Source organism: Anas acuta, chromosome 2, assembly GCF_963932015.1.
Source record: "Anas acuta chromosome 2, bAnaAcu1.1, whole genome shotgun sequence".
Lineage (NCBI taxonomy): Eukaryota > Metazoa > Chordata > Aves > Anseriformes > Anatidae > Anas > Anas acuta.
This window is the reverse complement of record NC_088980.1, coordinates 131,663,257-131,689,145: the sequence shown is the minus strand read 5'-3', so window position 1 is coordinate 131,689,145 and position 25,889 is coordinate 131,663,257. Positions and strand designations below refer to the sequence as shown.

At 34.1% G+C, this 25,889-nt stretch overlaps 1 protein-coding gene across 2 annotated transcripts in view; it reads left to right on the top strand.

Moving 5' to 3' along the window:
- The window catches only part of MMP16 (matrix metallopeptidase 16), a 196,017-nt gene that overhangs the window by 88,770 nt on the left and 81,358 nt on the right, over window positions 1–25,889 (top strand). Inside the window, exons 2-4 of one of the 2 annotated variants that reach the window (XM_068672225.1) lie at window positions 326–474; window positions 7,511–7,633; window positions 19,533–19,837. In XM_068672225.1, coding sequence (XP_068528326.1) covers window positions 326–474; window positions 7,511–7,633; window positions 19,533–19,837 — 577 coding nt within the window. The remainder of the gene's footprint in view (window positions 1–325; window positions 475–7,510; window positions 7,634–19,532; window positions 19,838–25,889) is intronic. The other variant, XM_068672226.1, reaches the window with a different exon arrangement.

Genomic DNA, 25,889 nt, shown 5'->3' with positions numbered 1-25,889 from the left:
AAAATAATTGAAGGAGGCAGTTTCAGATAATAAAGAGAACTGGCTCCTGGGTAAAAAACACTGTAAGTCTGGGAACAGCAGAATCTTTAATAAAGGAGAAGAAATGAAAGGCCCAAAGAGTTTCTTCTCTGGAAAAAGAAGAAAAAATAAAAGGCAAAAAAAAAAAAAATCCGAAGACCCAAACCTCCAATAAACTAACAGGATTTAACAGGATTTATGCTTGATGAACCAGAAACTTCATTATATATCATACAAAACTAATTACAGGGGAACACTTTATTTACCTCTAATTTCTATTTAATAGCCACTGCACTTGTCATTGCAGGTATGGTTACAAAAGTATGGCTACCTTCCACCAACTGACCCCAGAATGTCGGTGTTGCGCTCTGCAGAAACCATGCAATCAGCTATAGCTGCCATGCAGCAGTTCTATGGCATTAATATGACAGGAAAAGTGGACAGGAACACAATTGAGTAAGTAACTGGTACTGAACTGCTCTTGACTTTTCTGTTGCAGGAAGAGTAAAATAGAAATGGAAAAACTATATGGCAAATGAAGTAGGGTGACCCGGATATCCAAATAGCATTGCATATTCAGATGGGGAGCAAAAATGTTTCTGCCTCTCCTTGACTTCTTTTATTTTCATCTTGTTCTGTTTTATTTTATAATAGGAGATAGTCAGCTGTCAACTGCTGCCTGCTTTTGTGCCCATGATTCTAAAGAAAATGTTTCAGGCTTAATTAAAGAAAAGGAAGATTATCCATGTAGAACTGGAGAAATCTTTTTGAAACTGCCAAGAATTCACTAAATGTTTCACAGTGGAAAATCTTTAGTGTAAATTTCCTTATCCTCATTACACACAAAGACACACAAAAGATAGCACATTCCACTGGTTCATTCATTTCATGGTTTCCAGTAACAAAAGACCAGGTGTGCTAATTTTCACATGCAGTAAAACTGGATTAGTTTTGCATGCCCTTTGCAATTCTGGTCATGTAAAGGAGGCAGCATATGATTTTGCTGAGAGACTAAACATGGCCAAATGCTGTAGAAGGGGAGAGATTGAAAGACTCTTCCAAACGGCTCTATGCTATGACAAAATTTAGAAATGTGCAAAGATGCAAAATAGAATGAGTATAATAGAAGATGCAAAATAGAATGAGTATGAAGAAAACTTATTTGAGGCTAGGAGTTGAAGTGTTGGACTCATTCCAGGTAAAATGCAATGAAGGTAATCTCATGGTTTTAGAAGAAGTAACTTTACCTGAAAAGCAAACAACAAAATAACACTATAGAACAATAACAAAATAACATATCCAGCATCACTTTATTGACATATGTTTCTACTGCTTCTCAAAAATGTTTTGTTTTGTTTTGTTTTTTGGGGAAATCCTCTTTAATTTCCCACTTACTAGCCTCAATCTGATGTCATCTTTTGTTATTCTTTTCTGGCAAAGTAGCTGACATGAATGATTATTCAATCATTTATGGTTTAGGGAAGAGTCTACCTAAAATGCTGGCAGGATTGGAAAAATCATTTTATTCCACTGGCACATGCATTATTGCATTGAAAAGCAATAAAGCAAAACAGATTTTAGGGCTGCCCTAAAGGGAGGTGAGTTGATCAGACATCCCTCAGTTCTGGAATTTAAAGGACCTTAGAACAGACATTGCAATAGCAGTAGGCTCAAGAAACACCCTGTGAGAGAGCCATGTGCAAAGATATGTTTATGGTCCAGCTTGCAGGTTGTAAAAACTGGGCTCTTTATTCACCTTGTGATTGATCTTTGAGGGGAGAGTGCTACTACACCCAGCACTAGTAGTCTTATAAAGACACATTAGTGGCAGCTTTGTAAGAAGCAATATATTTCACTAAAAGGAAAATGATCTGTTCAATTAACAGTACAGAGAAGCTAGAAAGTGGTAAACGAAAGGAAAAGGGGAGGCCATCTCTTGCTTTAGAGCATCAGTCAGCAAGTTAAAAACAAAAACTAAAACAAACAAAAAATATTTAATTGCAAAAGGAAGTACTTTATGTTTTCTAAACTGGGAGTGTTGGGCAGCATGCCAGAAAGATTGTCTTCATTTCTTCTGTTAAATAAGAGACAAAGAATACAGCAGTCCAAAAAACCCATTTTATAGTTCGGTGGGTCTGAATCTTCCAAACACGAACCTTCCATTCTTTTCATACATATTTTCCTTCTCCACAGAAAGATAGACTAAAGCATGGTGATTCTTAGGTACATATAATTAATGCTTTATGAATTCCATGTTTACTTACACATTTGGAGTTGTATTAACTTGAGCCAAGTTGGGAACAAAACTGATTCTTAAAGACTTGTCACATTTGCATTAGTCTTGAGAAAAAAAAAAAAAATTAAACTAAAGTGTGGCCTCAAGTTACCATCAGTTAACAGCACTGAATATTCTAGTGAGAAGTGGCAACATAGCAAAGGATATATATTTTTTTAATTGTTCATTTATGGCAGTGATTTGTAAACATTTGAAATAATTTTCACTTTTGTCTATATATAAAGAGAATGCATACTCTCTTTTGACTGGAAAAGTTTGACAGTTTACCATTTGCTTCTCTTTCATTATTATGTTATAATCTCATGCAATGCTGGGATTACAAAATAAAGACTGTAGCAGGAACCTCATAGAAACATGTGCTCATCTTGTGCATACCTGCTTCTTTAGCATGTCTGGAGAAGAGATTACAGTCTGCCTCTTAGTCTGCAGAAGGATGAACAATTAAAAGAAATTACTATAGTAATTTGACAGGAATCGACTATGGGAACATGAGCAGAGAAATAATGTCTTGCAGCAGCAGCATCAAAGTCTCCTGGAGGAAATTTGTTGTTCTGAGAAACAGTTAATCCCTTAATGAGTATTTCGGCATGCATAAATATGAACATCTTGCCCCTACTACTCACAATTCACTTGTTTTTGCTGTATTTTTAAATTTGTTTCCCAAGTGATTTGAAAAAAATGATACATGTTTTTTGCTGGGGATATGGAAATATGAGTGGTAGAAATAGATACCATCATAATGACATAAAAAATGAGGGACATTCTGAATAGAATTATTAGAATGGAAAATGAAGTCAAAATACTCTGATATTTGCATGGGGTGCAACAATATTTTACACAACTCGTTCATATATTACCAAACTTATCAATGACAATGACCCATCAATCCAAAAAGAAAATTATGAAAATGGACCCACAGTTGGCTTCTTGGTCTTTCACATTCCTGAAACAAACATATGAAGCAGAGGAAGAGCAGTTGCTGTCTTTTCTTAAAACTTATACATGTTTATTTCCAACATGTGTTTTGCAGTTTAAAGGGGTACATTACAAACCTCTTGGTATACAAATAGAATGGTAGTATATAAGATGCTGAATAAATCTCTGTGATAGTAACAAAACATTCATTTTATTTTAATGTCATCCTTTACAAATAGGTGGCAAATGTGGTCACTTTAGTTCTCAGATGAACTTATAACCAAGTTCCATATATATATAATATATATGTATAACCAAATTATAACTTATAGGTTATAATTAAAATATGTTTTATTTCAATGAGCAGTGAATTATAAATTTTGAGCTGTTGAAGTCATATCAGTAGTCTGTTCTATTGGTTGTTTTGTGTTGTTTTGTGTGTAAATGTTGTTTTATGTGAAAAAAGTATATATAAATTCTTGTTGCCTCCACAAACATTCAGTGCCTTGCTGAGAAACCATCCTCAGTAAGAGTGTTGAAATACCTTACACCATTTTTTAACTGTTTTCTGTTACATAGAGGAGTGCCTGTACTGATAGTAAGAAAACAATAGGGAAAAGTAAAAACGTTTAGAAAACACATCTCTCTTCACAAGAAGTTTCAGGGTGCCATTAAGAAGTTATCTGAAATCAGTTTTTCCAGCCACTGAGTCAAATTGGATTTTTGGTGTTCTCCCTTTTTATTTTCCTTTTGTGGTATTAGAGTTTGTTTGTTTGTTTGTTTGTTTTTTCCTAAAAGACCACTTCCAACCATTTAGTTTCTCTGACTCTCTCTCTATATATATACATATATAATAACCATTGTACAGTTTTGATGAGGAATAAGCAGGGAAAATAAATAAAAGGTAGCTTTTTTAATGTTTTGACTCTGCTTTAAAACAAAGTACGACTTTTCACAATTTTTGCTTTAAAACAAAGTACGACTTTTCACAATTTTTGCTGAAGACGGTGAGGAGGGAGAAAGATTTTCTTCCTCTTATCCCCCAAAGATATGATAAGGCTTGAGTTATGAAAAGTTCATTTTCATTTCTCTCTCCTGGAGAAACGTTATAATTTTGCTGCATATTTTTATTTTAATCTTTTCAAATTTTCTGTGAGTCTAAGCTGTTTTAGTTCTCTTGACATATATAGCTCTTCAAGCTTTAAACTAATGGACCTAAGAGAAAAATTTGATGTAAGATTTGATGTCTACAGATAGAGTACATTAGTCACAATTAAGCCTCTTTATTGAGTACCAATAAAATATTAATATTGAAGGGCTGCTGCATAAAATATTTCCACAAGTTCGGAAACAAACATATGAAGGAGAGGTAGGCAGTCATTACCAGTGTGCACCTTTTAAAATAAAATAATATATATATTAAATAATTAAATTCCAACACACAATCAAGAACATGGGAAGCATTGATCATATTATGCTATAAGCAGTATATTCAGAAGAAAATAAAAATGAATGTTTTATACATCAATTATCCCTCAGATGGAAGAGCACGTAACACAATAAGTATCCACAGATTTCATGAGCATTAATAATTACGGACAGAAGCCTTCCCCACAGTCAGAGTAAGACCTGTTAATGTTTAAGAAACTATTTTTAGCATTAAAAAAAAAAAGAGAAAGTGAAAATTATGTGCCAGAGATTGTTAATATTTTGCCTCATTTCTGTACTAGAAAGGACTTGACTCCATTACTAACAACTTAATAATTTGTTTAAAACTCCGACTGCCAAATTTAGCTCAATTAGTATCTGGGTAATAGAGCAGGTGACAGTCCAACACTTCAGCTGCATTAAACAAAGAAAATTACATCTTTCCTGAAATTTTACATGAAGATAACTTGCTGAAAGCTAGTGAGCCACTTGTGCATAGGCATCCATTTACTTTTACACTGGGATTTATGCTGTGTACAAACCACAGTCCCAGTCATTGTATAACCAACAGTAAGAGTATCAACAGGCCACACAGAATGACAGCATGGAACATCCTCTGCCCGTTCTAACAAGGATGAAAGCTTGACAGGCTGCACAGCACTTCTGATAGGTACATGCCACTTCAAAGTCAATGGAAAAACAAATTGTGACTGCTTAAATTTCAAAATTTGTTCAAAATTTGGGACTATTGTTTTGTTTAAAATTGTTTGTTAGTATTTCTAGTAAAATAATATTATGTTGAATTCTGAGTCCATGCTACCTACTGGTCTTGTTTTGTTTGTTTGTATGTTACTTGTTTGTTTTGGTATTAAATCTTAAGCATAAAAAATTTTATACTAACTTTTTCTGGAGGAGTATTGAACTTTGGAAGTAACTTGAAAGCTTGTTTCAGTAACAGCTTGTTTGTTTGTTTGTTTTTATTATTATTCATCTGTGTGTGTGTGTGTATGTGTTTCTTTATTGCTTGCTACTTTCTTTTGATGTAGTGCTGATCCTGTGAAAACAGGCTGAGAGAATTGATATTGTTCAGCCTGGAGAAGAGAAGGCTCCGGGGAGGCCTTATAGTGGCCTTCCAGTACATAAGGGGGAGCCTACAGAAAAGCTGGGGAGGGACTCTTTGACAGGGGATGTAGTGAAATCCATGGATTTATGAAAACAAGTGTGTCTGATTTCACTGAAATTCAAATTTCATTATCCCATCTCTAAAAAGTCATTCCATATGCAATATAGTCTGTCCCGTAGTAGTAGTTATCAAACTTCCAATATGCATCTCATTCCTTGAGTACAGAACTGAAGAATCAGTGATTTCATTGAATTATTTACTATACACATATATATACACTAGTACTATATATATGTATATATATAAAATAGTCCTTTGCACTGCAACCATTCCACATTTTGTTATGAACAAAACAAGAACATTTCTTTATTTTACATATATTTAACTAAGAATACCTACAGGAAAAGATTAAATAAATTGGCTGGTTTCTTTTTTTGTTTGTTTGTTTCTTTAATTATTTTTTTTTTTAAGTTTTGTTAACTGTACATATTTTAAAAAGTATCTATATTCTAATTAGATGAAATTTCAAGTGACTTATCATCCAATCATAAAGCTGGTGTGTGTATATATTTACAAAACAATGCTTAAATGCCAGTTTAATGGTCAGAAATTCATCTGTGCAAGCCTGAAGAACATTACCATTGTTGTGGTATATACCATAGGAAAACTGCAGCTTTCACATCAGTAATTATCTGGCATGAGTAAAGTCAATGAACTGGAAAAGTATCAGGGGAGTCTTTTACTTATATAAGTCTTATAAGTCTTTTACTTATACAATAAAAATGTCTTTAATCTTACTATCATCCTGGTTGTGCTGCAGATATTCAGTTCACATAAAATCACCATTTCTGCTGAGGTTTGTTACTTCTAATCAAACTAAAGCGTTTATACTTCAAGAAAGAAACAGTTCTTTTACTAACACTTCTGTTGAATTTATTCTTTTGAATAAGACATCATTGTAATTTTGATAATTTGGAATGCTGACAAATTTGAGGTGTTTGAAATATTTGAATACTTTAAAACTTTGAAGGCCATTGCAAAAACAGCATTTCTGTTGAAAGCCTAGTGCTATGGAAGTGGTTGCTTTTGTTGTTTGTATATTAGATATTTTCAACTTGATTCTGTGCAGAACTTCAAATATTCTTAAGCAGAATTCTTGTTAGATATCTCCGCTAGTTATTTACAGTTGTGAATAGAGCTGGTACCCTTCCTTGTGTGGAAAGACAGTGACATACATGTAGTAGGAACATTTAATGAAGATCTTAAAATTATTATGATGTTAGAATGTTTCAATATGCTGAATTTAAAAAAAAATCTGGCAGTAGTAACTACTGATTTGATTAAATTTGTGTATGTATACTTTAACTTCACCTCCAGTAAGCAAGCCAGTAACACAGATAAGAATTACTTTGAATGAATCAGAATAAATTACTAATTCTGAAGCACTTGTGAAGTCTTTGTTGAGAAGTTGTAGCAAAAGAAGGGAAAAAAAAGGGGGGGGGAAATAAAAACAAATAAATTTTTTTCTGAATGCCATCAGATGCAATGAAGCTCCACAAAATATACATCAAGTAGCAAGATAACTGTTCCTCTTGTTAGTCATTTTTGCTTGTAGACACAAAATTGATCATACTCTAACTTCAAAAAAAAGTTTGATATCTTTATTAATTGAGTGCAGGGATTATGATTTTTCTTTCATGCTGTTTCAACTGTGGTGCTGTTTCTTGCAGCTGGATGAAGAAGCCTCGATGTGGAGTGCCTGACCAAACACGAGGTAGCTCTAAATTTAACATTCGTCGGAAACGATATGCGTTAACAGGACAGAAGTGGCAGCACAAACATATCACTTACAGGTACTAAAAATACTAATGTAGATTTATAAATCTTACTAGTAGCACTGAATTTTAATTAAAAGTAAATATGAGGTTCTGAAATATTTTTCAACATTTCAAGAAGTTTGTTATTAATACGTGATGTAAAAATGCTGATTTGAATACCTCTTGGATAAATACATATGTAGTACCTAAGAACCAGGGGATTTTCCTGGATTAAAATTGCATGCATTTAGTAAGCACTAAATTCTCAGAAGCTTTCAGCATCTAATTCACACCCAGTATGTCCTTAACCTTACCTTACAACCCTCTTGGCAGCTTCTCAGAGAACATTTCTCTGAAAGTAGGAGCACTCTAATGAAACTGAGATCTCTAATTTAAGTATGTAAAATAGGTTATTGAAGGAAGTCAGTCTCCGTAAAATGTAGGTGCCTACAGGTCTGTTCTGAAGCACCAATGAATTTGATTACATTTTGGTGAGTCACTGACCTAACCATTTCCTGCTTACCCAGCAATGAGTATAGGGATACATGGGGGCTGTACATCTTTGTAACTCATGAGTCTGGCACATACTTTACACAGTATATTGCCTATTCTGTAAAATCTGATATTTCCAGGGAAACTTAGATCCATACAGTGTACTTGCCAGAGTTCTGTCCACCAAAGTAAATGTCATGTATGTAATGTAGTATGCATAGTTTGTCAACAGACTGATCCCCACACAGCCTGTTTGAAAATTTACACATCCCCTATGTGATTTCTGTACTATCTAACAAGAGTAAGTTACAAGGGATAAACCTGTTTTTAAATTCACTGACTGTTACCTATATTCATAACCCCATATAAGCATAAGATTTTAAGTACATAAGCTCTAATGGTCATATAGACTGATCTTCATGGAACTGAGAAGAGAGTTTTATTAGTAACACTATATCAATTCTGTGGCTTATGTTTGAATTGTAGAATTTTATTTAAGGCATTAAACACTGATATAACTTCAAGCAATAGAGAACTGACTACCTTGTGATTAGTATGTTGCACTGGCTTATGTTCTTTATTGTTAATGTAACAATAAAGAAATAAGAAAATATAATGTAATAAGAAAGCACTTCTATCTGCATTTTAAAATTTAAACATAGCGTGTACATGTATGCATACATATGAAAAGAATTCAGGGTCATCTAAAAATGCTTTTTTTTTTTTTTTCCCATCTCATTTGTACTGAGTCCAATTTTCTATTTCATTACAGGATTTTTTACAACAGTCTAAATCTTACCACTTGTTTATCTTCCATCACCCAAAGCATTCATCATAATCCCAAACAAGGGTGCCCAGTTTTAAACTATGTGGAAACTATCTAGTAATCTCTCTCACTTTGAGGAATTTATAGCAGTTCTTTACCTCCTGCCTTCCCTTCCCTCTTGTAAAATGTTCAGTCTCTCATTTTGACAGGACCTCCAGTCAACAAGAGCTTTAAAGTGAATAAACCTGTAATACTTTTGTAGTGAATTACAGACCAAAAGACATTTAAACTAGAAAAGCCAAGTTGCCTTAGAATAATATATATATATATATTTTTTTTTCTGAATATAGGAAATTCAAAGCAACTAACAACAGGAAAAAAAAAAGAGAGAGAGAGAGAAATAAAATAGAGAAATAAAACTCCCCTTATTTTGTCCTTCCTAGTGGTTCCCTGCGGACAAGATTAATTACAGTTAACTCAATGACCCTTTAAGTTGCTTTGTTCCCTAAAATTTTGAACGTATCTCTACCATCACGTCTGCTCCATTTTTCTCGGTGCTAGTCTCTTTGTAACCTGCAGATTTCCAGCTGCATTCTGTTTCTGACTAGTCAAACCTTGTAGTCTTAACTGTTTAAGTTTAGGAACACCTCCAAAGGAAGGATAATTTCTTTTTCATATCAGTGTCTGCTACCTCTTCAACTTTTCTGGAAAGAATAGAACAGAAACACAGAATAAACAATAAAAAAAAATTCCATCAATCAAGGTAGGGTTGTGAGACACTGGAACAGGTTGTCCAGAGAAGTTGTGGATACCCCATCCCTGGAGATGTTCAAGGCCTAGCTGGATTGGGCCTTGGCCAACCTGATCTAGTGGGTGGCATTGCTGCATATGGCAGGGAGGTTGGAGTTAGATGATCCCTTCTAACCTGAGCCATTCCATGATTCTATCATTCTGTAAGGTTATCTTATCGTAGCATTTCAGTCACCTGCTTTTCTGAACAGGAAGGTTAACTGCAAAAAAAATGTATTGCATTGACATTACTTGAAAAAGAGCCCAATAAAGATGAGCAGAACATGAACCTTAACAGCAGCTCATAGCAGGTTTTCTTAGAAGTTTATTTATTTATTTATTTATTTATTCTTTTATTTTATGTTTTTCTGGGGAGCTTTGACTGGGATAGAGTAAGGCAAACTTTTCAAATGCTAGATGCTTATTTCTAGAAAGTATTTAATATAAAACTGTAAACGTATAAAGTTTTGTTGGGCTCTGTGAAATTCACAGATGTAGAGTTTTTTCTATGTATGATCAAATTGGTGTAACTCTGATGTTGAGGGGAGCACGCTGAAGGAGTTCAAAAGCTACATTTACCACTTACTATCTCTCTAGCTAGAGGATATCCTGGATGCTGGAATTAAATGAAATAATTATCACTTTAGGCAAAATATCAAACCATTGTTTGAAAAAACAGAACTGAGATCACATATAAATGCATTTTAATCTGTGTCTACTTGTATTTTCAGTCTAGATTTTTTTTTTCTTTCTTTCTTTTTCCCCCAAGAATTGCTCCTGGCACCTGTTAAATTTAAATGATTAAATGTTGTTAAGAATATTTTTCCCCTTCGATTGTCTCTGTAATCACAGATAAGGGGATCATGGATATACATGCTACTTACACCAGTTTTTTCCTGCATTTCCATGTTTTCAATTTGTAATTTTTCAGGCTAGGAAGTTCAGCTCAAATTTCAAGATGGAGCTTTAAATAAATCATTCACCAATATCATTTGTGTTAATTGCATCCTTTCTGGCCACATATTACAGTTTTAGCTTAGATGATCATTAGTCTTAGACAGCCATATATCCACAGTCAGTGTCAATATGCAGAATTCCAATATTTTTAATGATAGCATGGAATGGATATTTTGCTGCATTAGTTATACTTTCTCTCCTTCAGGGAATGAAGCTTTCAAATTATTTGAACTGGTGAATAGGGTGTTTTTTTTAGAATTCCTGTTTCTAATGAAGTTACACAGCAATAGTAGTTCTTGTATCTATTCTGTGTGGTATAGTTCATGCTTGCATACCTTGTAAACATTATTTATACTTATGTATTATTTATACTTCTCCTATATACTAATACAACTTTTACGAAAGGAGAAACAGAAAGTGATTAACCTTTTTAAACAGCCATAAGCATATAGGACTAGTGAGAACTAGCTCCATTACAGAACAAGAAAGATCTTAATGGCAAAGTCTTGTCTCTTAGTGTTTTAGACTGTATCAGATTACAAAACAATCTCTGACTGAACATAATATAGATTGAGAGAAGAAATTTATGAAACCTATTAAGGGATTTTTTATTTTTATTTTTTTTAAGGTGATGTTTACAAAGACACTTGTAAGTCTCTCTGAAAAAGCAATCACCTTCTCTGTTGCTAGGGAAGTAAATCACCCAGTATTTAAAAGGAGTAAGAATGTGAATCAATAAACCACTTGTCTTTGTAAAATAGAACATGAATGTTTATATGCCTATTTTAGGCATATAATTAGATAGAGAATTATTGAATATAAAGTCCTCTTCATCAGAAGTCTGGGCATACTATTCATAATTTTAACTCTAGCACTAAGAGAGTCAGTCATTAGCCAATTTTTCAGATTATTCAGCCTGCAGAACACTTATACAAATAAAATTAGAGAATGCTCTCTGAAAAGTCAAACTTTGTCTTGAATTAAGACCCTCATTTAGAACCTTTAACATTTTAAAATAAAATAAAATATCAATTTAAAAGCTATTCTGCAGCTTTATTCTTCTTTCTTGAGAAAGAGAAAAAAAAAATAATTGATTGTTCAGCAATATATAACATTAATTTAATTGGTAGAGAAAGCTTAACTGCAGATGGTCAGTGGCCTTGGGTCAAACAGTAGATTAATTTCTTCTTCCTTTCCCAACAAGCTGGATTCATCCTTGACTTCAGCTCCCCAAAAAGCAACAAAAGATGAAAGATTTGTACATGCCTACCTTTATGCTGTCCAGTTAAATGAATTAATGCTTGTTGGAAGCTTCAGTATGTAATGAAAGGTCCTATATGTCTTGTTAAAAATATACCATATTATTACTACATTCTGAATGACCCACATTGTGTGGAACATGGAAAGAAAATTTTCTTTTAAGTTTGAAAGTCACACTGAAAAATAAGATAAAGCTAAGTTAAGAAAGACTTTAGAAAGTATTTTTGATTTAAACTAGCAACACGTTGGATTATAACATAATATTACTGCCACAGAGGACTATTAAGAACATATTTCCTAAATCAAGGAATTGCATTCCTTATTAATTCTAGTTGTCACTAAGAATTGTGTATGCTGAATCTCCTTGATTATATTTTGCTCATGAATGAAAAAGGGCAGAGCCATCAATATTGATATAAGAGCATATGTTTTGTGATGGGATGATTTGCATACTGTATTTTTTAAATATATGGTTATTTCAGTGTCTAGACATGAGCATATTCTCTTTCCTTTAAAAGTAAATAAATAAATAAATAAATAAATAATAATAATAAAAACAACAGAAATAAGGGATAAACATTCTCTGTGTTTTTGTTGTTGTTTTCAGAGATGATGAGAAGTTTCTAACTTTAATTAATTTTTGAGTAACTGAAACATCTGAAAACCAGTCTTCAACATGGAAGCAATATTCTGTGCTTTAATTCAGTTGTATTATCTTATGCCTAAGTAACATATTTTGAAACATGCCAGAAGCATTTACAGGACTGGCCTGTATCATTTTTCCCAACATACACACGAGGCTTACAAGGCATTAAGTCAGTGGAAATACCCTACCATGTGCTCTAGAACTTTAAATTTCAAGTCAGTAGCCAAAATCTTTCATTTCTCTCTATCAAAGTACACACAGAAAGTAGCACAGTACACAAACAAAGTAGCACAGAAAATGCATGCAGATTTGTATTGGGAAGTGATACTTGCAAATGAGGAAAGCAAGCTGACTGGCATGGGGAAGAAGTTCTTAGGGTTCTCTGAAAACAGATGTTTTTAAAATGACCCACATGTGAGTTCTTATCATTACCACTTACATGTTTTGCTGGAGCTCTGGTGACTTGTAGTTGCATGCTCTAGAAATATAGGGATTTATACTAGGGAGACTAGTTCTTTTCAGTAATGAAATTCTCATAAACTATTAGACTACCATAGAGCTTCATATCCTGAGGACTAAAGGGTCAGGGATCCTATGATTACTGAAACTAAGCATTAACTTTCCTTAATAATCATGGATGCAAAATTACAGCCTAAATTTTAATAGATCCTTGTGTATTAAACATTCTTATGCCATTATATATGTATTTCCCACAAGCTTTCAAACAGAAAAACAAAAACAAACCAAAAAAAAATTTGGACTTATAATCAACCTTATGCTACACGGGAAGGTTTCTGGTATTTACCTTAGTTCTGTTAGTACCATTATAGGCAATGTTTATGAATCTGAATAAAATGAAGTACTTCTGTTCCTACCTGCTGATTTAAGCATATATACCCCCTGTTAAAGCTTGGTGCTATCTCAAAATCTAATTTCATAGCAGTGATTCTTTCCCTTTTCTTAAAAACAGTTAGCTGTATTATGTATCTCAGCATTTCTAACCACTGAATGTAGAAGTAAAGGCATGTAAAATATACCTAATAAAAGGTATATAAGGTAATGAAAAGTCCCAATAACTGTACTTGTGTGAGAGAATTCCTACTTAACAGTCAATTAAGCCAATTAGCTGTGCTTTTGCACAGTTTAATTTAAATTAAAATGCTTTTCACCATATGTACTTTAAGTGTAAGCCCTTTTCAAATAAAATTTATCTCCATTGTATAATATGAGTTCTCATTTCTTTTATATTTGACTACTTCAACAATTCTGAAATAATAAAATCCTTAAACATTAATATGTTGTAATTGTAAGTATTCTTTTTTTGGTCTTGCATTTTATTCAGATTAATTAGTAGTAAAATATGACATGGGTCACATTCCTGTAGAAACAAAGTATTTTAATAATCTTAGCTTTGTATCTTGGAAACCTCATCTTTGTCACTTTTCAGCTCCTTTTAACAAATTATAGGGAGAGTATTGTCCATGAAACAGAAGAGCCAAGAGAATTATAGATGTGGCAACAGTAGGTTGACTTTTAATGTGATCACAGAACAAGGAGATCAAAAGCAATATATCTGACTTCGGCTTAATCAGCTGGAGCTGGAGCTATATGAATCAAGATCACATTTTACATGTTTTAAGGTTATAGCTATGAAGAGTTAGCAAAGTGAGACTGCAAAGAAGTTGAAGCTAAGAAAACCCACATCAGTGAGAGATTAATGAAGTTACTTGATGGAAAGTGCCTGTAGATAAATGATGGCACAAAATGCAGTATACCTTTAACCAGAGGTGATCTATTTGTTTCAAATAGGAGTAAGACTGGGATGGGAAAAAAGGAAAAAAAAAACAATAGAAGAAAAGCTTTTTTTTTAAGGTTTGATTGACAGCAATGGCAATGTGAAGCTAATGTTTCAACAAGTTATTTAAATTTAAATTATATTTCAATTTATTTTATCTTAACTGCTTCCTATCAGTTATAGATCTAGAAATGGCTGACTACTTCATATGGATTACAGACTGCATGTTTTTACCTATTCAGTTAAATTTCCTGATCTTTTTTCTTCTGTACCCTTTCTTTCTCTAGAAAAGAGTTTCCCATTTGTGGGAAAATGGGAATTTTTTTCCAAATTTTGGGAAAACCTTAAAATGTTTGAAAGAAATGACATTGTAGAAATATTTTCTAAATTTATAGTTAATTGATATATTCATGTTCTAGAAAAAAGTCCTAAAAAGTCCTTAAAAAGTCCTCTTTCATCATTATAGTTACCTAATAATTTGAAAAGCACTCATTAGTATCCAGTGTAATCATAACAACAGGGTAGTAAGATATTGTTAATCCTGTACTCTGGATTTACTGCACAAATGAGCACAGAACCAATTTAAGAACAGTATTTATTACATGCAGGGAAGAATAAAAGTATCAAAGTCTACAGGCCATGAAGGAGTCTGTCACTGAGTTATTATAACTCTTGTGAAGACTGTTTCTGCTAAGGTAAGCAATAATGCTAAGCTTTATGCAAAAGTATTTTGAGCTTTATCTAGCATTTGCTGAACTGTCTCTTGGGTTTTAGTTTGGTCAGAAGTGTCGATTTTATATACAGGATTGTAGCAATTTACATGAAAGATATAATGAGCTGCTCTAAAGACCATAAGAAAAAGAAGGAAACAGTGAAATTTAATGGCAAATATGTGATTCTTAATACACTGTATTTAATTTTCAGATGAGTGATTCTACACAGTCATGTGAGGTATATCCTGACAGCCTTACGAGGCTCCTGAAGCTGCTGCATCCAAAAATCTGTCACTGAAAGATGGAGAATTTTTTGGAGGCTATTTTGGGTGAAGAGGGGGAGGAGTAGAAGGAAAACCCAAAGCTTTTCTAAAATCAAGAGGAGGCAGAATTTCAGAATAGCAGTCTTCCAAACAAGACTCTTCATGTATCTGTATAAATACTACTTAAACATGAAAAGTGGATATCACTGATGATTTTTTTTTTTCTTTCTTTTACAAGAGATGGATTTAAAAACTACTATGACTAAAGCAACTGCAAGGTTGAAAACCATGTTTGCGTCAAGCAGCAATAATAACCACAAAATACTGTATTCAATGGATATATGTCTGTGATTATCTAAGAATAACAGCTTTCAAAATCTGTGCAAAATATCAGTCCGTATACTTGTTTGTAAAAAATGGCATCTAAAGAAATATTTCAACTTATTTTCCTTTTACTTACTAAAAAAATTCCATTGGAAGGAATTGCAAGTACTGTCTTCAGCTCCTTTATAAGGTTTCATTGCAAATCAATTCAAGGCCATCACTGGAGATTTCTCAGTTGAATTTCTTTCCTGTGAAATGATCACTAGACAGAGAGGTTATGAAAGCAGTTCTTAGGAAATAACATTTTCTTATTATGATGGCTTTTGGCTTGCTATGTTACCACCTTGCAATAAGAATGATTCTGAGTTGGCATGTCCCCAAGTTTTTTTGAGCCACGTTATATGGATACATTGAGTGTAAGATGCCTAGCTCCTCTTTTCATGTTACCAGTGACAGCAACTACTATTTTAGGTGACTCCTATCTTTAAGACGTAGAGCCACGTGAAAAAAGACCACATAAGACTATCTGCTACTGAAGTGATATGTCTAAACCAAAGCCTTTTAAGTGATGAGCCTTAAAATCCTTGATAGTTGATACATTGTATGGATTTATTTTGTTACTACCCCTTTGAAGATCAACACCACGAAAGAAATGTAAAGTTGTTTGGATTTCATATCTATATTCTATGCAAGCTTCCCAGCCAGAAAACTTCCATGCTGGTGTTACAAATAGCATTAGAATTTGCCCTTTTAGGATTGAACTTGACTTGTATTAAACCCATTAAAAAGGACAATCATTTCTGGAAATATTCCTATATTGGAATAAATATTGATTTATTTAATTTCTTTAAAAGCTACATTTTTCATTACAATCTTACTCTCTCTGGAAGACCATTTTGGAAGCCAGAAATCTGTCTTTTTCTAATACAGAATGTATGCTCTGAAAAATATTTTTTCTTGAGATGTAGAATACTATTTCAAAAGTAATTTGATAGCTGAAGCTCCTAGAAAAAGTCCCCCACTATAGGTAATCACCCATAGTTAATGTGTGTGAAACTAGTTGAATGGCTCAATTTTTCATTTATAATCAATGACTGAAACTTAATTCTGTGCACTGAAAAGCAAGAAAATGTAAAATGATGAGGTTCAAAATGTGAGTCAATTTCTCTTAGACCAAGCAATTGATCAGTTTACCACCAGTACAAAATTCCAATCTGTTTTTATCCAATCTCTTTTCATCAGTTTCCTTGTATCCTTTTGATCTGTTTGCATAACCCCAAAGTGTGACTTTGATCCATTACTGATTCCTAAACAGGAAAACAATTAAATAAATCGAATCTATCAGCGGAAATTTTACTACATCAAAAATAGCACATGTATTCTACATGTATTCTATTTTCTATAAAAACCTGTTTATTCATTTGCTGTATATGCAGCAACACAGGCTCTAATCCCTCAGTGAGCTGTGCTCGGGACAATTTATGTGCCTTACAGAGTACATTGTAAAATTAGACTAATGCAAAACGTCATCCTCATTGTAGTGATATTTTTAGGAAAGCAGCACATTAACTGTTAAGTTTCTGGTAGTGGCAGTGTAAGTGTGCTTTTGTGAGGTGTTTTCATTTAGTGCTATATGGCATTCTGGTTGTGAAAGAAATACAGTACATTCTCAATGTGTGGGTAGGCTACAAGCTCTAAAACATCTTAAAAAAAATCACAAAGTAGGGAGCTTTTAGAGAGAGGTTATGCAGGGCCTGATACTTGGCCCAGTGTGTCCAGTAATTTTTAACTACCTGAAAATCAGTACAACACTAATCATAAAGTTACTGATGAGTCAGTACTATGAGGAATATGTAACTGTGAGGAAAGGTGTTGCTACCCCATCAGGCACCTAAGTACCACACAGTTGTTCACTCACTCCTCCCACAGTGGGACAGGGGAGAGAATTGAAAAGGTAAAAGTAAAAAAAATCATGGGTTAAGATAAAGACAGTTTATTAGGTAAAGCAAAATCTATGTGCACAAGCAAAGTGAAACAAGGAATTCATTTACTACTTCCCATTGGCAGGCAGGTGTTCAGCTGCTTCCAGGAAAGCAGATCCTCATCAAGCATAACTTACTAACTTAACATAAGTTACTTAGGAAGACAAAAGCCATTTCTCCAAATGTCCCCCCTTCTTTCACCCAGTCTTTTATTTCTGATTATAACTCCATTTGGTATGGGATATCCTTTTGGCCAGTTTGGGTCAGCTGTCCTGGTTGTGTGCCCTCCTAGCTCCTTGTGCATTCCCAGCCTCCTCACTTGCAGGGCAGCACAAGAAGTTGAAATGTCCATGAGTCTCTGCAAGGATCAGCAACAACCAAAAACATTGGTGTGTTATCAACAGTGTTTTCATCAAAAATCCTAAAACACAGGAGCCTCTAAAAACATATGAGCCTCTAAGATGAAAGTTAATTCTATCCCAGACATAATCAGGAGAAAAAGGCATACAAAGCAATCTGAATCACAACATCTACATTGTGTAGGATAGGGCCAGGCCCAGGTGTCAGGATTTTTCCTCTCTGAGTGGTATCTGTGTGGCAGGACTTTGTAGATCTGACAAAGTTAGTTTTAAAAGAACATGATGAAACTAGAGGAATTCAATAAGTATTTTACATACTATATATGTAAAATTAAATTAGACTTGAAAGGTTTGCTTCCATTTTTATAAACTTTCAGTATCATATAATCAAGTATATGAATCTTCTCAGGCTGACTAGTGAAATATTTGTGATCTCCATCAGCACATCGTGTTGTGTTTCCATCAGCACATCGTGTTGTGTAAACTTACAGAAATCTTACATGCATTCCAGAATGCTACTTCTAAAACTTGTGATGGATGGATGGATGGATGTTTAGCAAAGCAAATGTCAAATGGAAAAAAAAAAAAAAAAGTGCATTTGATTGCAGCAGTTTCAGTACAGACATAATAATATAAGTCTTTGTTGTGCGCATGAATTGAGTAAAAATTACAGAGGAAATTGGATAGGTCTGAATCTGATTATTGGCAATCTTTTCTTGAATTAAGTAATAAATTTAAATAAAGAAGGGTAGTTTTGTTTGTTTGTTTTTAAGATAATTCCACTGTAATGCAGTTTAGTTCCATTTTGAACTCAACAGTGATTATGACATTTCTTTGCCTTTCTTTTTTATGTGTGTGTGTAACTGTAGATGTAGTAGAGACTGAAATTTTTGTTTAACTATAACTTTTTATGAATTAGCATAAAACTGATTTTCTATAAAATGATTTTTCTGACAAATTCCACAGTTTTATGAAACATTAATAAACGCAATCAGATTATTAAAGAACATCTTAGCCTGTTACAAAATAGAAAGGCTTTATTTGTGATAAGGAATTATCTATCCAGTTCCAAATGAAACAAGAACCATTTTTGAGGCTTTGTAAAAATTGGTTGGTAGTCACAGTATGGAGCTCTGCTATTGTTAATGGGCTCACTAAGAAGTTAAAAAATCATTTAACTGGAAACATTTTAAGCTTTTGATCAGAAATGACACGCCATTCTTCAGCTGTGATGTATTTGAATTGTGGTCCAGGAGGTAAGCAGTCAGTGGCTGATTAATCTGGTTATCCCACTGTTAAGAATTTTTTCATTTAAAAGTATTTTTAATGTTCTACAAATAAGATTTTTGTACTGCTCAGAATAAGTCAGCTAACATATAAGGACAACTAGTGTAAAGGGCTAAATGAATTAACACAATAATTTCTAACCTGCTTGTTTAAAAATACTTTTCTTAAGGAATATAAAACCACACTAGCATGTTTTATTAAAATCTCTATGTTTTTAATAATCTAGTGAAAAGTGGATGTGAGCAGTGTCACTTACCACTCTGTAAAATTTAATCTATTTACTCTTTCTCTGTTTCTTTCAGCATTAAGAACGTCACTCCAAAAGTAGGTGATGCTGAAACTCGTAAAGCCATTCGCCGTGCCTTTGATGTGTGGCAGAATGTAACTCCTCTAACATTTGAAGAAGTTCCTTATATTGAATTAGAAAATGGCAAGAGGGACGTGGATATTACAATCATTTTTGCATCAGGTTTTCATGGAGACAGTTCTCCCTTTGACGGGGAGGGAGGATTTTTGGCCCATGCATATTTCCCTGGGCCAGGAATTGGGGGAGACACTCATTTTGACTCAGATGAGCCATGGACTTTGGGAAATCCTAATCATGATGGTAAGAGAAGATTTCAATTTAAACAAAATAATTAATATTAATTAAAGCATCTCATGAATTTTCAGCTATTTCCATGCTTCCCTGTCCTTAAGTCACATAGTTTTCTACCCTAAGTTTATGTTGCTTTAGAAATATCTTCAGTTAATCAGTCTATTAGGAATCTTCAACAGAAAGTTTCTGTCTAAATGTAACTTAGAGCGTGAAGAAGTGTTTCTCTTGAAACACATTAAATTCTTGTTAGGAACCCTTGTGTTAATTCAACCATTGTACTGATGAGTGTTTACATAAACAAGTTGCATTTTGTACTTGTTGGCCATAGGGATTTTATTTAGGTTTAGTGAAAATGGAATGTTCATTAGAAGTGATATGAGAGATTAAGAATGACTGATACTTCTCACCAATACCTATCTGTATAAAACCTAGTCTTCTGTTTTACTTAATGGTGATGCAATAGTAGCATTTAAAGTCAACTCTTAAGGGTGCTATTCCAAGAACAGAATTAGTGCTTCCCAATAACTTTTGAACCTTTTTTTTGGAACTCATAAGAGAAAGCTGGGGAAGGACTCTTTAGCAAAGAAGGTAGTGATAGGACTAGGAGTAAGGGTTTAAAACTAGGAGTTAGATTTAGGTTAGATATTAGGAAGAAATTCCTTCCTCAGAGGGTGGTGAGGCACTGGCACTGGTTGCTCAGAGAAGCTGTGGATGGCCCCTGATGGTGTTCAACGCCAGGTTTGATGGGTCTTTGAGCAACCTGGTCTAGAGGGAGGTCTCCCTGTCCATGGCAGGGAGTTTGGAACTAGACGATCATTAAGGTCCCTTACAGCGCAAACCATTCTGTGATTCGTAATTACTTATTTAAGTTGTAAATGCCTCAGAGTTAAAGAAGTGACTACAGTTGGTACATCTAAAATTTGCTAAGTGAAGACTACAGATATTCTTTAATGATACTATTTGCAGAAGAATAATATGGCCTTTGCTGAGCTCCAAGTTCATGTGATTAAATTACTGTTATTATCTAATAAACCTAATTTAAAGCTATCTCTGCAGAACAGTATCAAGGAAAAACTTTTTGTAGACCTATTGTGCATTTGCTGCTTTGGCCCCAGTTGTCCTAGTAGATCTCTCTAACTCATTTCCATAGTTTGAGAGAGTCTCTTCAGCAAACATTGACATATAGAAGAAGACATACAGATGCACAAAGAGGATGCTATTGGTACACAAAAGATGATAAAGATGACAATTAAGTGCAAAACTGTTGTATTTGAATGTTAAACCAAATTTGTGAACAATTAAGGACTTTATTTAACTCATTTCTTTCCTCTCTTTTTCATCTTCCGAGTCTAATTCAGAGCTCTTTGTGTACCAGTATTTGTAGCCTTGTGCTTACAACAAAGTCTCAACTTAATAGTTCAGGGGTATAAATAGGATATTGTGATGATTCTGATGGGAAATACTTGTATTGTGTAAGGGTCAGTGAAGCAAGAACAGTATACTGCATTGTGGAGGCCTTTAGTAGCAGAATGGGTTCAAGAAGCTTATTTCCTATGGACTGAGCCCCAGATTCTTATTGAAGCAAAACATATTTCACTGCTTATATTTGCCCTCCACAAGCTCAGATCAAAGAAACAGCAGTGAGAGTCTTCTGTTTGTGCAGCTCAGGTAAATAGTCACAGCATTGTGAGGCTAAATGAAAGTGTTCTTATGGACTCTGTGGGAGACCAACACTGCACATAATGTTCTATCTTTTTTAAGTTATTACTTAAGCACACAGGAAAATCTACAGACATGTATGTTGAAGGCAAGGTGTCAATTTAAAATGTGATAACTCCTTTGGAACAGTTCCACATATGGATACTTTTAGTCTCTATGAAAATGTGCGACCTTCTGGCTATCTTCTTCTACTTTAACTTAGATATTTTTCAGAGTGCAAAATGACATGCATTTCTTAATGTGTTTTCTTGTGGTTGTGTTTTGTAGAGTAGTTGTCAAGAGCTATTTCTTGTATTCACTCATTTTAAAATATCTTGAAGGAAAAAATTAAGCGAAAGTAAAATGATACTATCATTAAAACTGTGCTTTTATGTATCTTAGAGGACTGACCTTTTATAAGAAAATTTTTGTTATCTATGTCATGAAGTGCCAACAGGTATCACAGGAAATATGTTTTGCAAGTGTAATAACATACTTTGATGTGCTCATATATCCTTTTTGAGGGAGTCAGATTTCTGTTAAAATGGGATAGTCAAGATAGAAAACCCACAATAGTTTATGACTGCAAAATTTCTGCAAAATACGTTGAAATTAAAATAAATATCTTATCAATGTAAATGTTCTGAAGAATTTTGGCAAATTCTAGTTTCACTGTTGAAATTGTATGTACATTGGATCTTAGGTCATAGTTATTGTCTAAATGAAAGTATTACGTGATTGTCTGCCTAGAAATATCAACCTAAGTACAGTTGATATACGTACTCAGAGTTGCTATTTGTCCGTGACTTCCAGTTATCAGGTAGGCCTGTGCTGATGATCTTACTGCATTTGCTGATGATCTTACTGCATTAGCTTAGGTCTAGGAATCCTGAAGGAATGTCCACATTTTTGTTTTTGTTGTTGTTTTGTGACTGGAAAAAACATCCAGGTGGAAAAAGAAGACAAGCATGCCATTTGGGATTGACAGGAAGGAAAGACTTACAGTTCTCTTAGGCTCCCTATCATCTTGAGCTCAGTCTCAGAACACTGAAAAGCAGAAGGTTGAAAAATATATTTCTGATCTTAACCATGAGTCATTTTTCCTGGGCGAGTGTCATTTTTTTAAGCTTCATTGCTGCCATAGTCCTTCAATAGTCAACTCCATGTAATGTTGTTAGAAATCCAATACAAGGGTAAAAACCTTTGGTCATAAATTTTTGGTTTTGTTTTTGAATTAAATCTCACCCCGAAGAATCTTTTTCTCTGATTGCAATTCTGTTATTCCAGAGTGATTTGAAAACGTAGATCAGCTTGCAAATTTAGCAGCAAAATGCAAGTCTTAGGTCCTCTTGAAAAGTACTAGCCTGATTTTCCACATTTTAGTGTTCTGCTAATGAAAACTGCTTGCCATACTCTCTAACTCAGAAAACACAAGCAACTCCTTGGAATGCTTTCAGGGACAGTTTTCCTTTTTAAATTATTATTTTTTAAATATATATATATATATATTTAATGAGCACAAAACAAGAATATAAAGTATCATACACAAATTCAGTACTCATTACTTTATATTGACTAGTTAATAGCACTGTCCTCATACTTTGGGTGATTTGTTGTTACTGGGTTTTTGTTGTTGTCATTTTCTTATCATGCTTTCTTGATTTTATTTTGTTTTGCTTGGTTTCAATAACGTTACAGACTGAGGGGTTGTTTTCAATAGAAACACATAATCTCTGCATCTTAGTGCTGCTTTCCATTGTTATCACTTCAGGGTCATTTTTTGTGGCTTGTACACCTATTTTAACAAGGTGGTGAAAAGGGTCTATGCTTTGAGGGGTCTGCACTTTTCCCTCATTCTGAGGAGCGAATAAGACTTTTGTAGGAGTAGAGACTAATGGGCCTGTTGCTCAGAAAACAAACAAACAAACAAACAAACAAAAACCACTCTGGTCACACAAATTAACACTTGCATACTCTCTATAATGATCTTTTTCTTTTTTTCTTTTTTTTTTTTTTTTTTTTTTTTTCTGGATACCCTATAAATTGAGTACAGCTGGTACCTTAACTCCAGCTAAACTGTAGGGAACTCTTCTCTGAATTTCCATTGTGCTGCTAGTGATTACAAACAATATTGGTTTTACCTTGCTGGGCTGCTGAACTTCACCACAACTGCTCTCACTCCCCATCAAAAGAAGAGGATAAGAAAGTATTCTGGAAAGGAAAAAAAAAGAAGGGGGTGGGAGGGGGCTCATGGGTTGAGAAAAAAATTATTTTAATTATTTAATTCAAGGGAAAATAAAGAGGGAAAAAACAACAACAAAGACTGCTTGAAAGCACAGAGACACAGAGAGAGTGGAAAAAAATCTTTTTTTTTCCTATTTCCCTGAAGAGAAATCCTATTTCCCTTCAACTGTTTGGCCACGTCCCGGGAAGCAGGGCCTCAATACACATAGCAGTTGTATGGGAGGACATCTTCATAGTGAGAACCACCCTCCCCTTTCCCACCCCCCACCTCCTCCACCCCTTTTCCCCTTTCCTACCTTTTATTGCTGAGTGTGACACCACATGGCATGGAATATCCCCTTGGTCAGTTTAGGTCAGCTGCCCTGGTGATGCTCCCTCCACACCTCTTGCCCACTCCCAGTCTGCTGGTCGGGTTTTGGAGGGAGTCCTGATGTGGTGCCGGTATTGTGCAGCAATAGACACAACACTGGTGTGATACCAGTGCTGTTCTAGCTACAGGTGCAGAACACACCATTGTACGGGCTGCAGCAGGGAAAGTTTAGTTTGTTTAGTCTCAAGATTATTTTGGTAGCACTTTGCAACTGCAGTAGGAGAAGAGGATGGAAGAAACAAACATTGAAAGTGAAACACTAGTCAGGAACAGGAAATCAGAAAGGATGTGAAAATCACAGGAAAATATTTCACAAAGAGCACAGTTTAGATTAATAACAAGACAAACATATACATGTAAAATAAGGAAATAGAGGTCATACAGGATGGACAATTAGAGATGTAAACAACAATAAAAAAAAAAAAAAAAACAGATGAAAATAAGCAACGTCAACTGACATAAGTATTTATTTGAAAAATCAGTGTTTATTAAAAACAAACTTTTTTTTCTCTTAAATTTATATGCTGGAAAGAATAAGAAGGAAAAAAAGGAAAAGGAAAAAAATATTAATATATCACTCTGGAGGCGAGGAGAAGATTTCATTGTCCCTATGACTCCAATCCATTTAGGTGATATACATCACATCATTTTTGGAGTGAAAAGTATTTAGACAACGAATGATGTATCCAGAAAAGGACAATGATGTCTTGCTAAGAGCGGCAATATTTTGGAGGTATAGTATTGTCAAAATCCTTAACCAGAAGTCTTTTTCAAAATATACTTTCAGTTGCAAATATTTGAAATCACTGTATAGAAAGTCAGAGTCATTGACAGGGATGGGAGGAGGCAGGGACTGCCTCTACTGTTAGCTGCTAGCATAAAAATGTCTTCCTGTACTGAAGCTGATGTTAGTGTTCTTGTTGGTTTTAATGGGGCTCTGTCACATGTTGTCTTCATCTGGCCATTTTTAAATCTGGAACACGTAAAGTTTTAAGGTACTGCAATATAATTAAGGGTTGAAGTATCAGATTCTAGTAGAATAACTAGTGTGCTAGATTTCTGGACATGCTGCTTCATTAGTAGTTGTTAAGCTTCAGAGACTCCTCCCCTATCCTCCAAAATACTGCAGCATGATGTATATACATTCTCAAGGTCTTAGGGATAAGATGCTTTCCCTATTGTAAAACAGGCAATTTTATGTTTCTACTTATACTCTTCACATTTTACTTTGGTTTTGAGCAGCAGTGATTATAAATCTGTGGAAGTTTTAAATAATATCTGCTGAGCATAGATATTTGCTACTGGAAAAAATGGATGATATATTTCTATAACAACGCACTTATAAATAGGACTTATCTTGCAGATCTGCTTTGTCAATAGAATATAGTAATAGAATCAGCAGGATCAATCAGAAGGACAATTTTCCCATGTTTACTTCAAAAAAATCAAATTACAAAGAAAACAAAACATATGTTTTATACAGGACTCACTAGATCTGACCTCATTGTGAAATATGATTTCATACTTGTAAATGAAGGTTGCTTAGGATCCCACTACCGGACTTTTGAAAAAGAGAGGAGGCAATATCAGATCTCAGAGTTGCTAAATGCAGTGTACACATTGAGGTTGCTTTTAAAGTGATAATGTCCACTTGAAATGATAATACGTCCCCTATTATAGGATAACTATCTAGAGTGTTCTGGAGTAAGGGGTGTTGCTTGCTTGCTTGCTTTATTTATTATTTTGGAA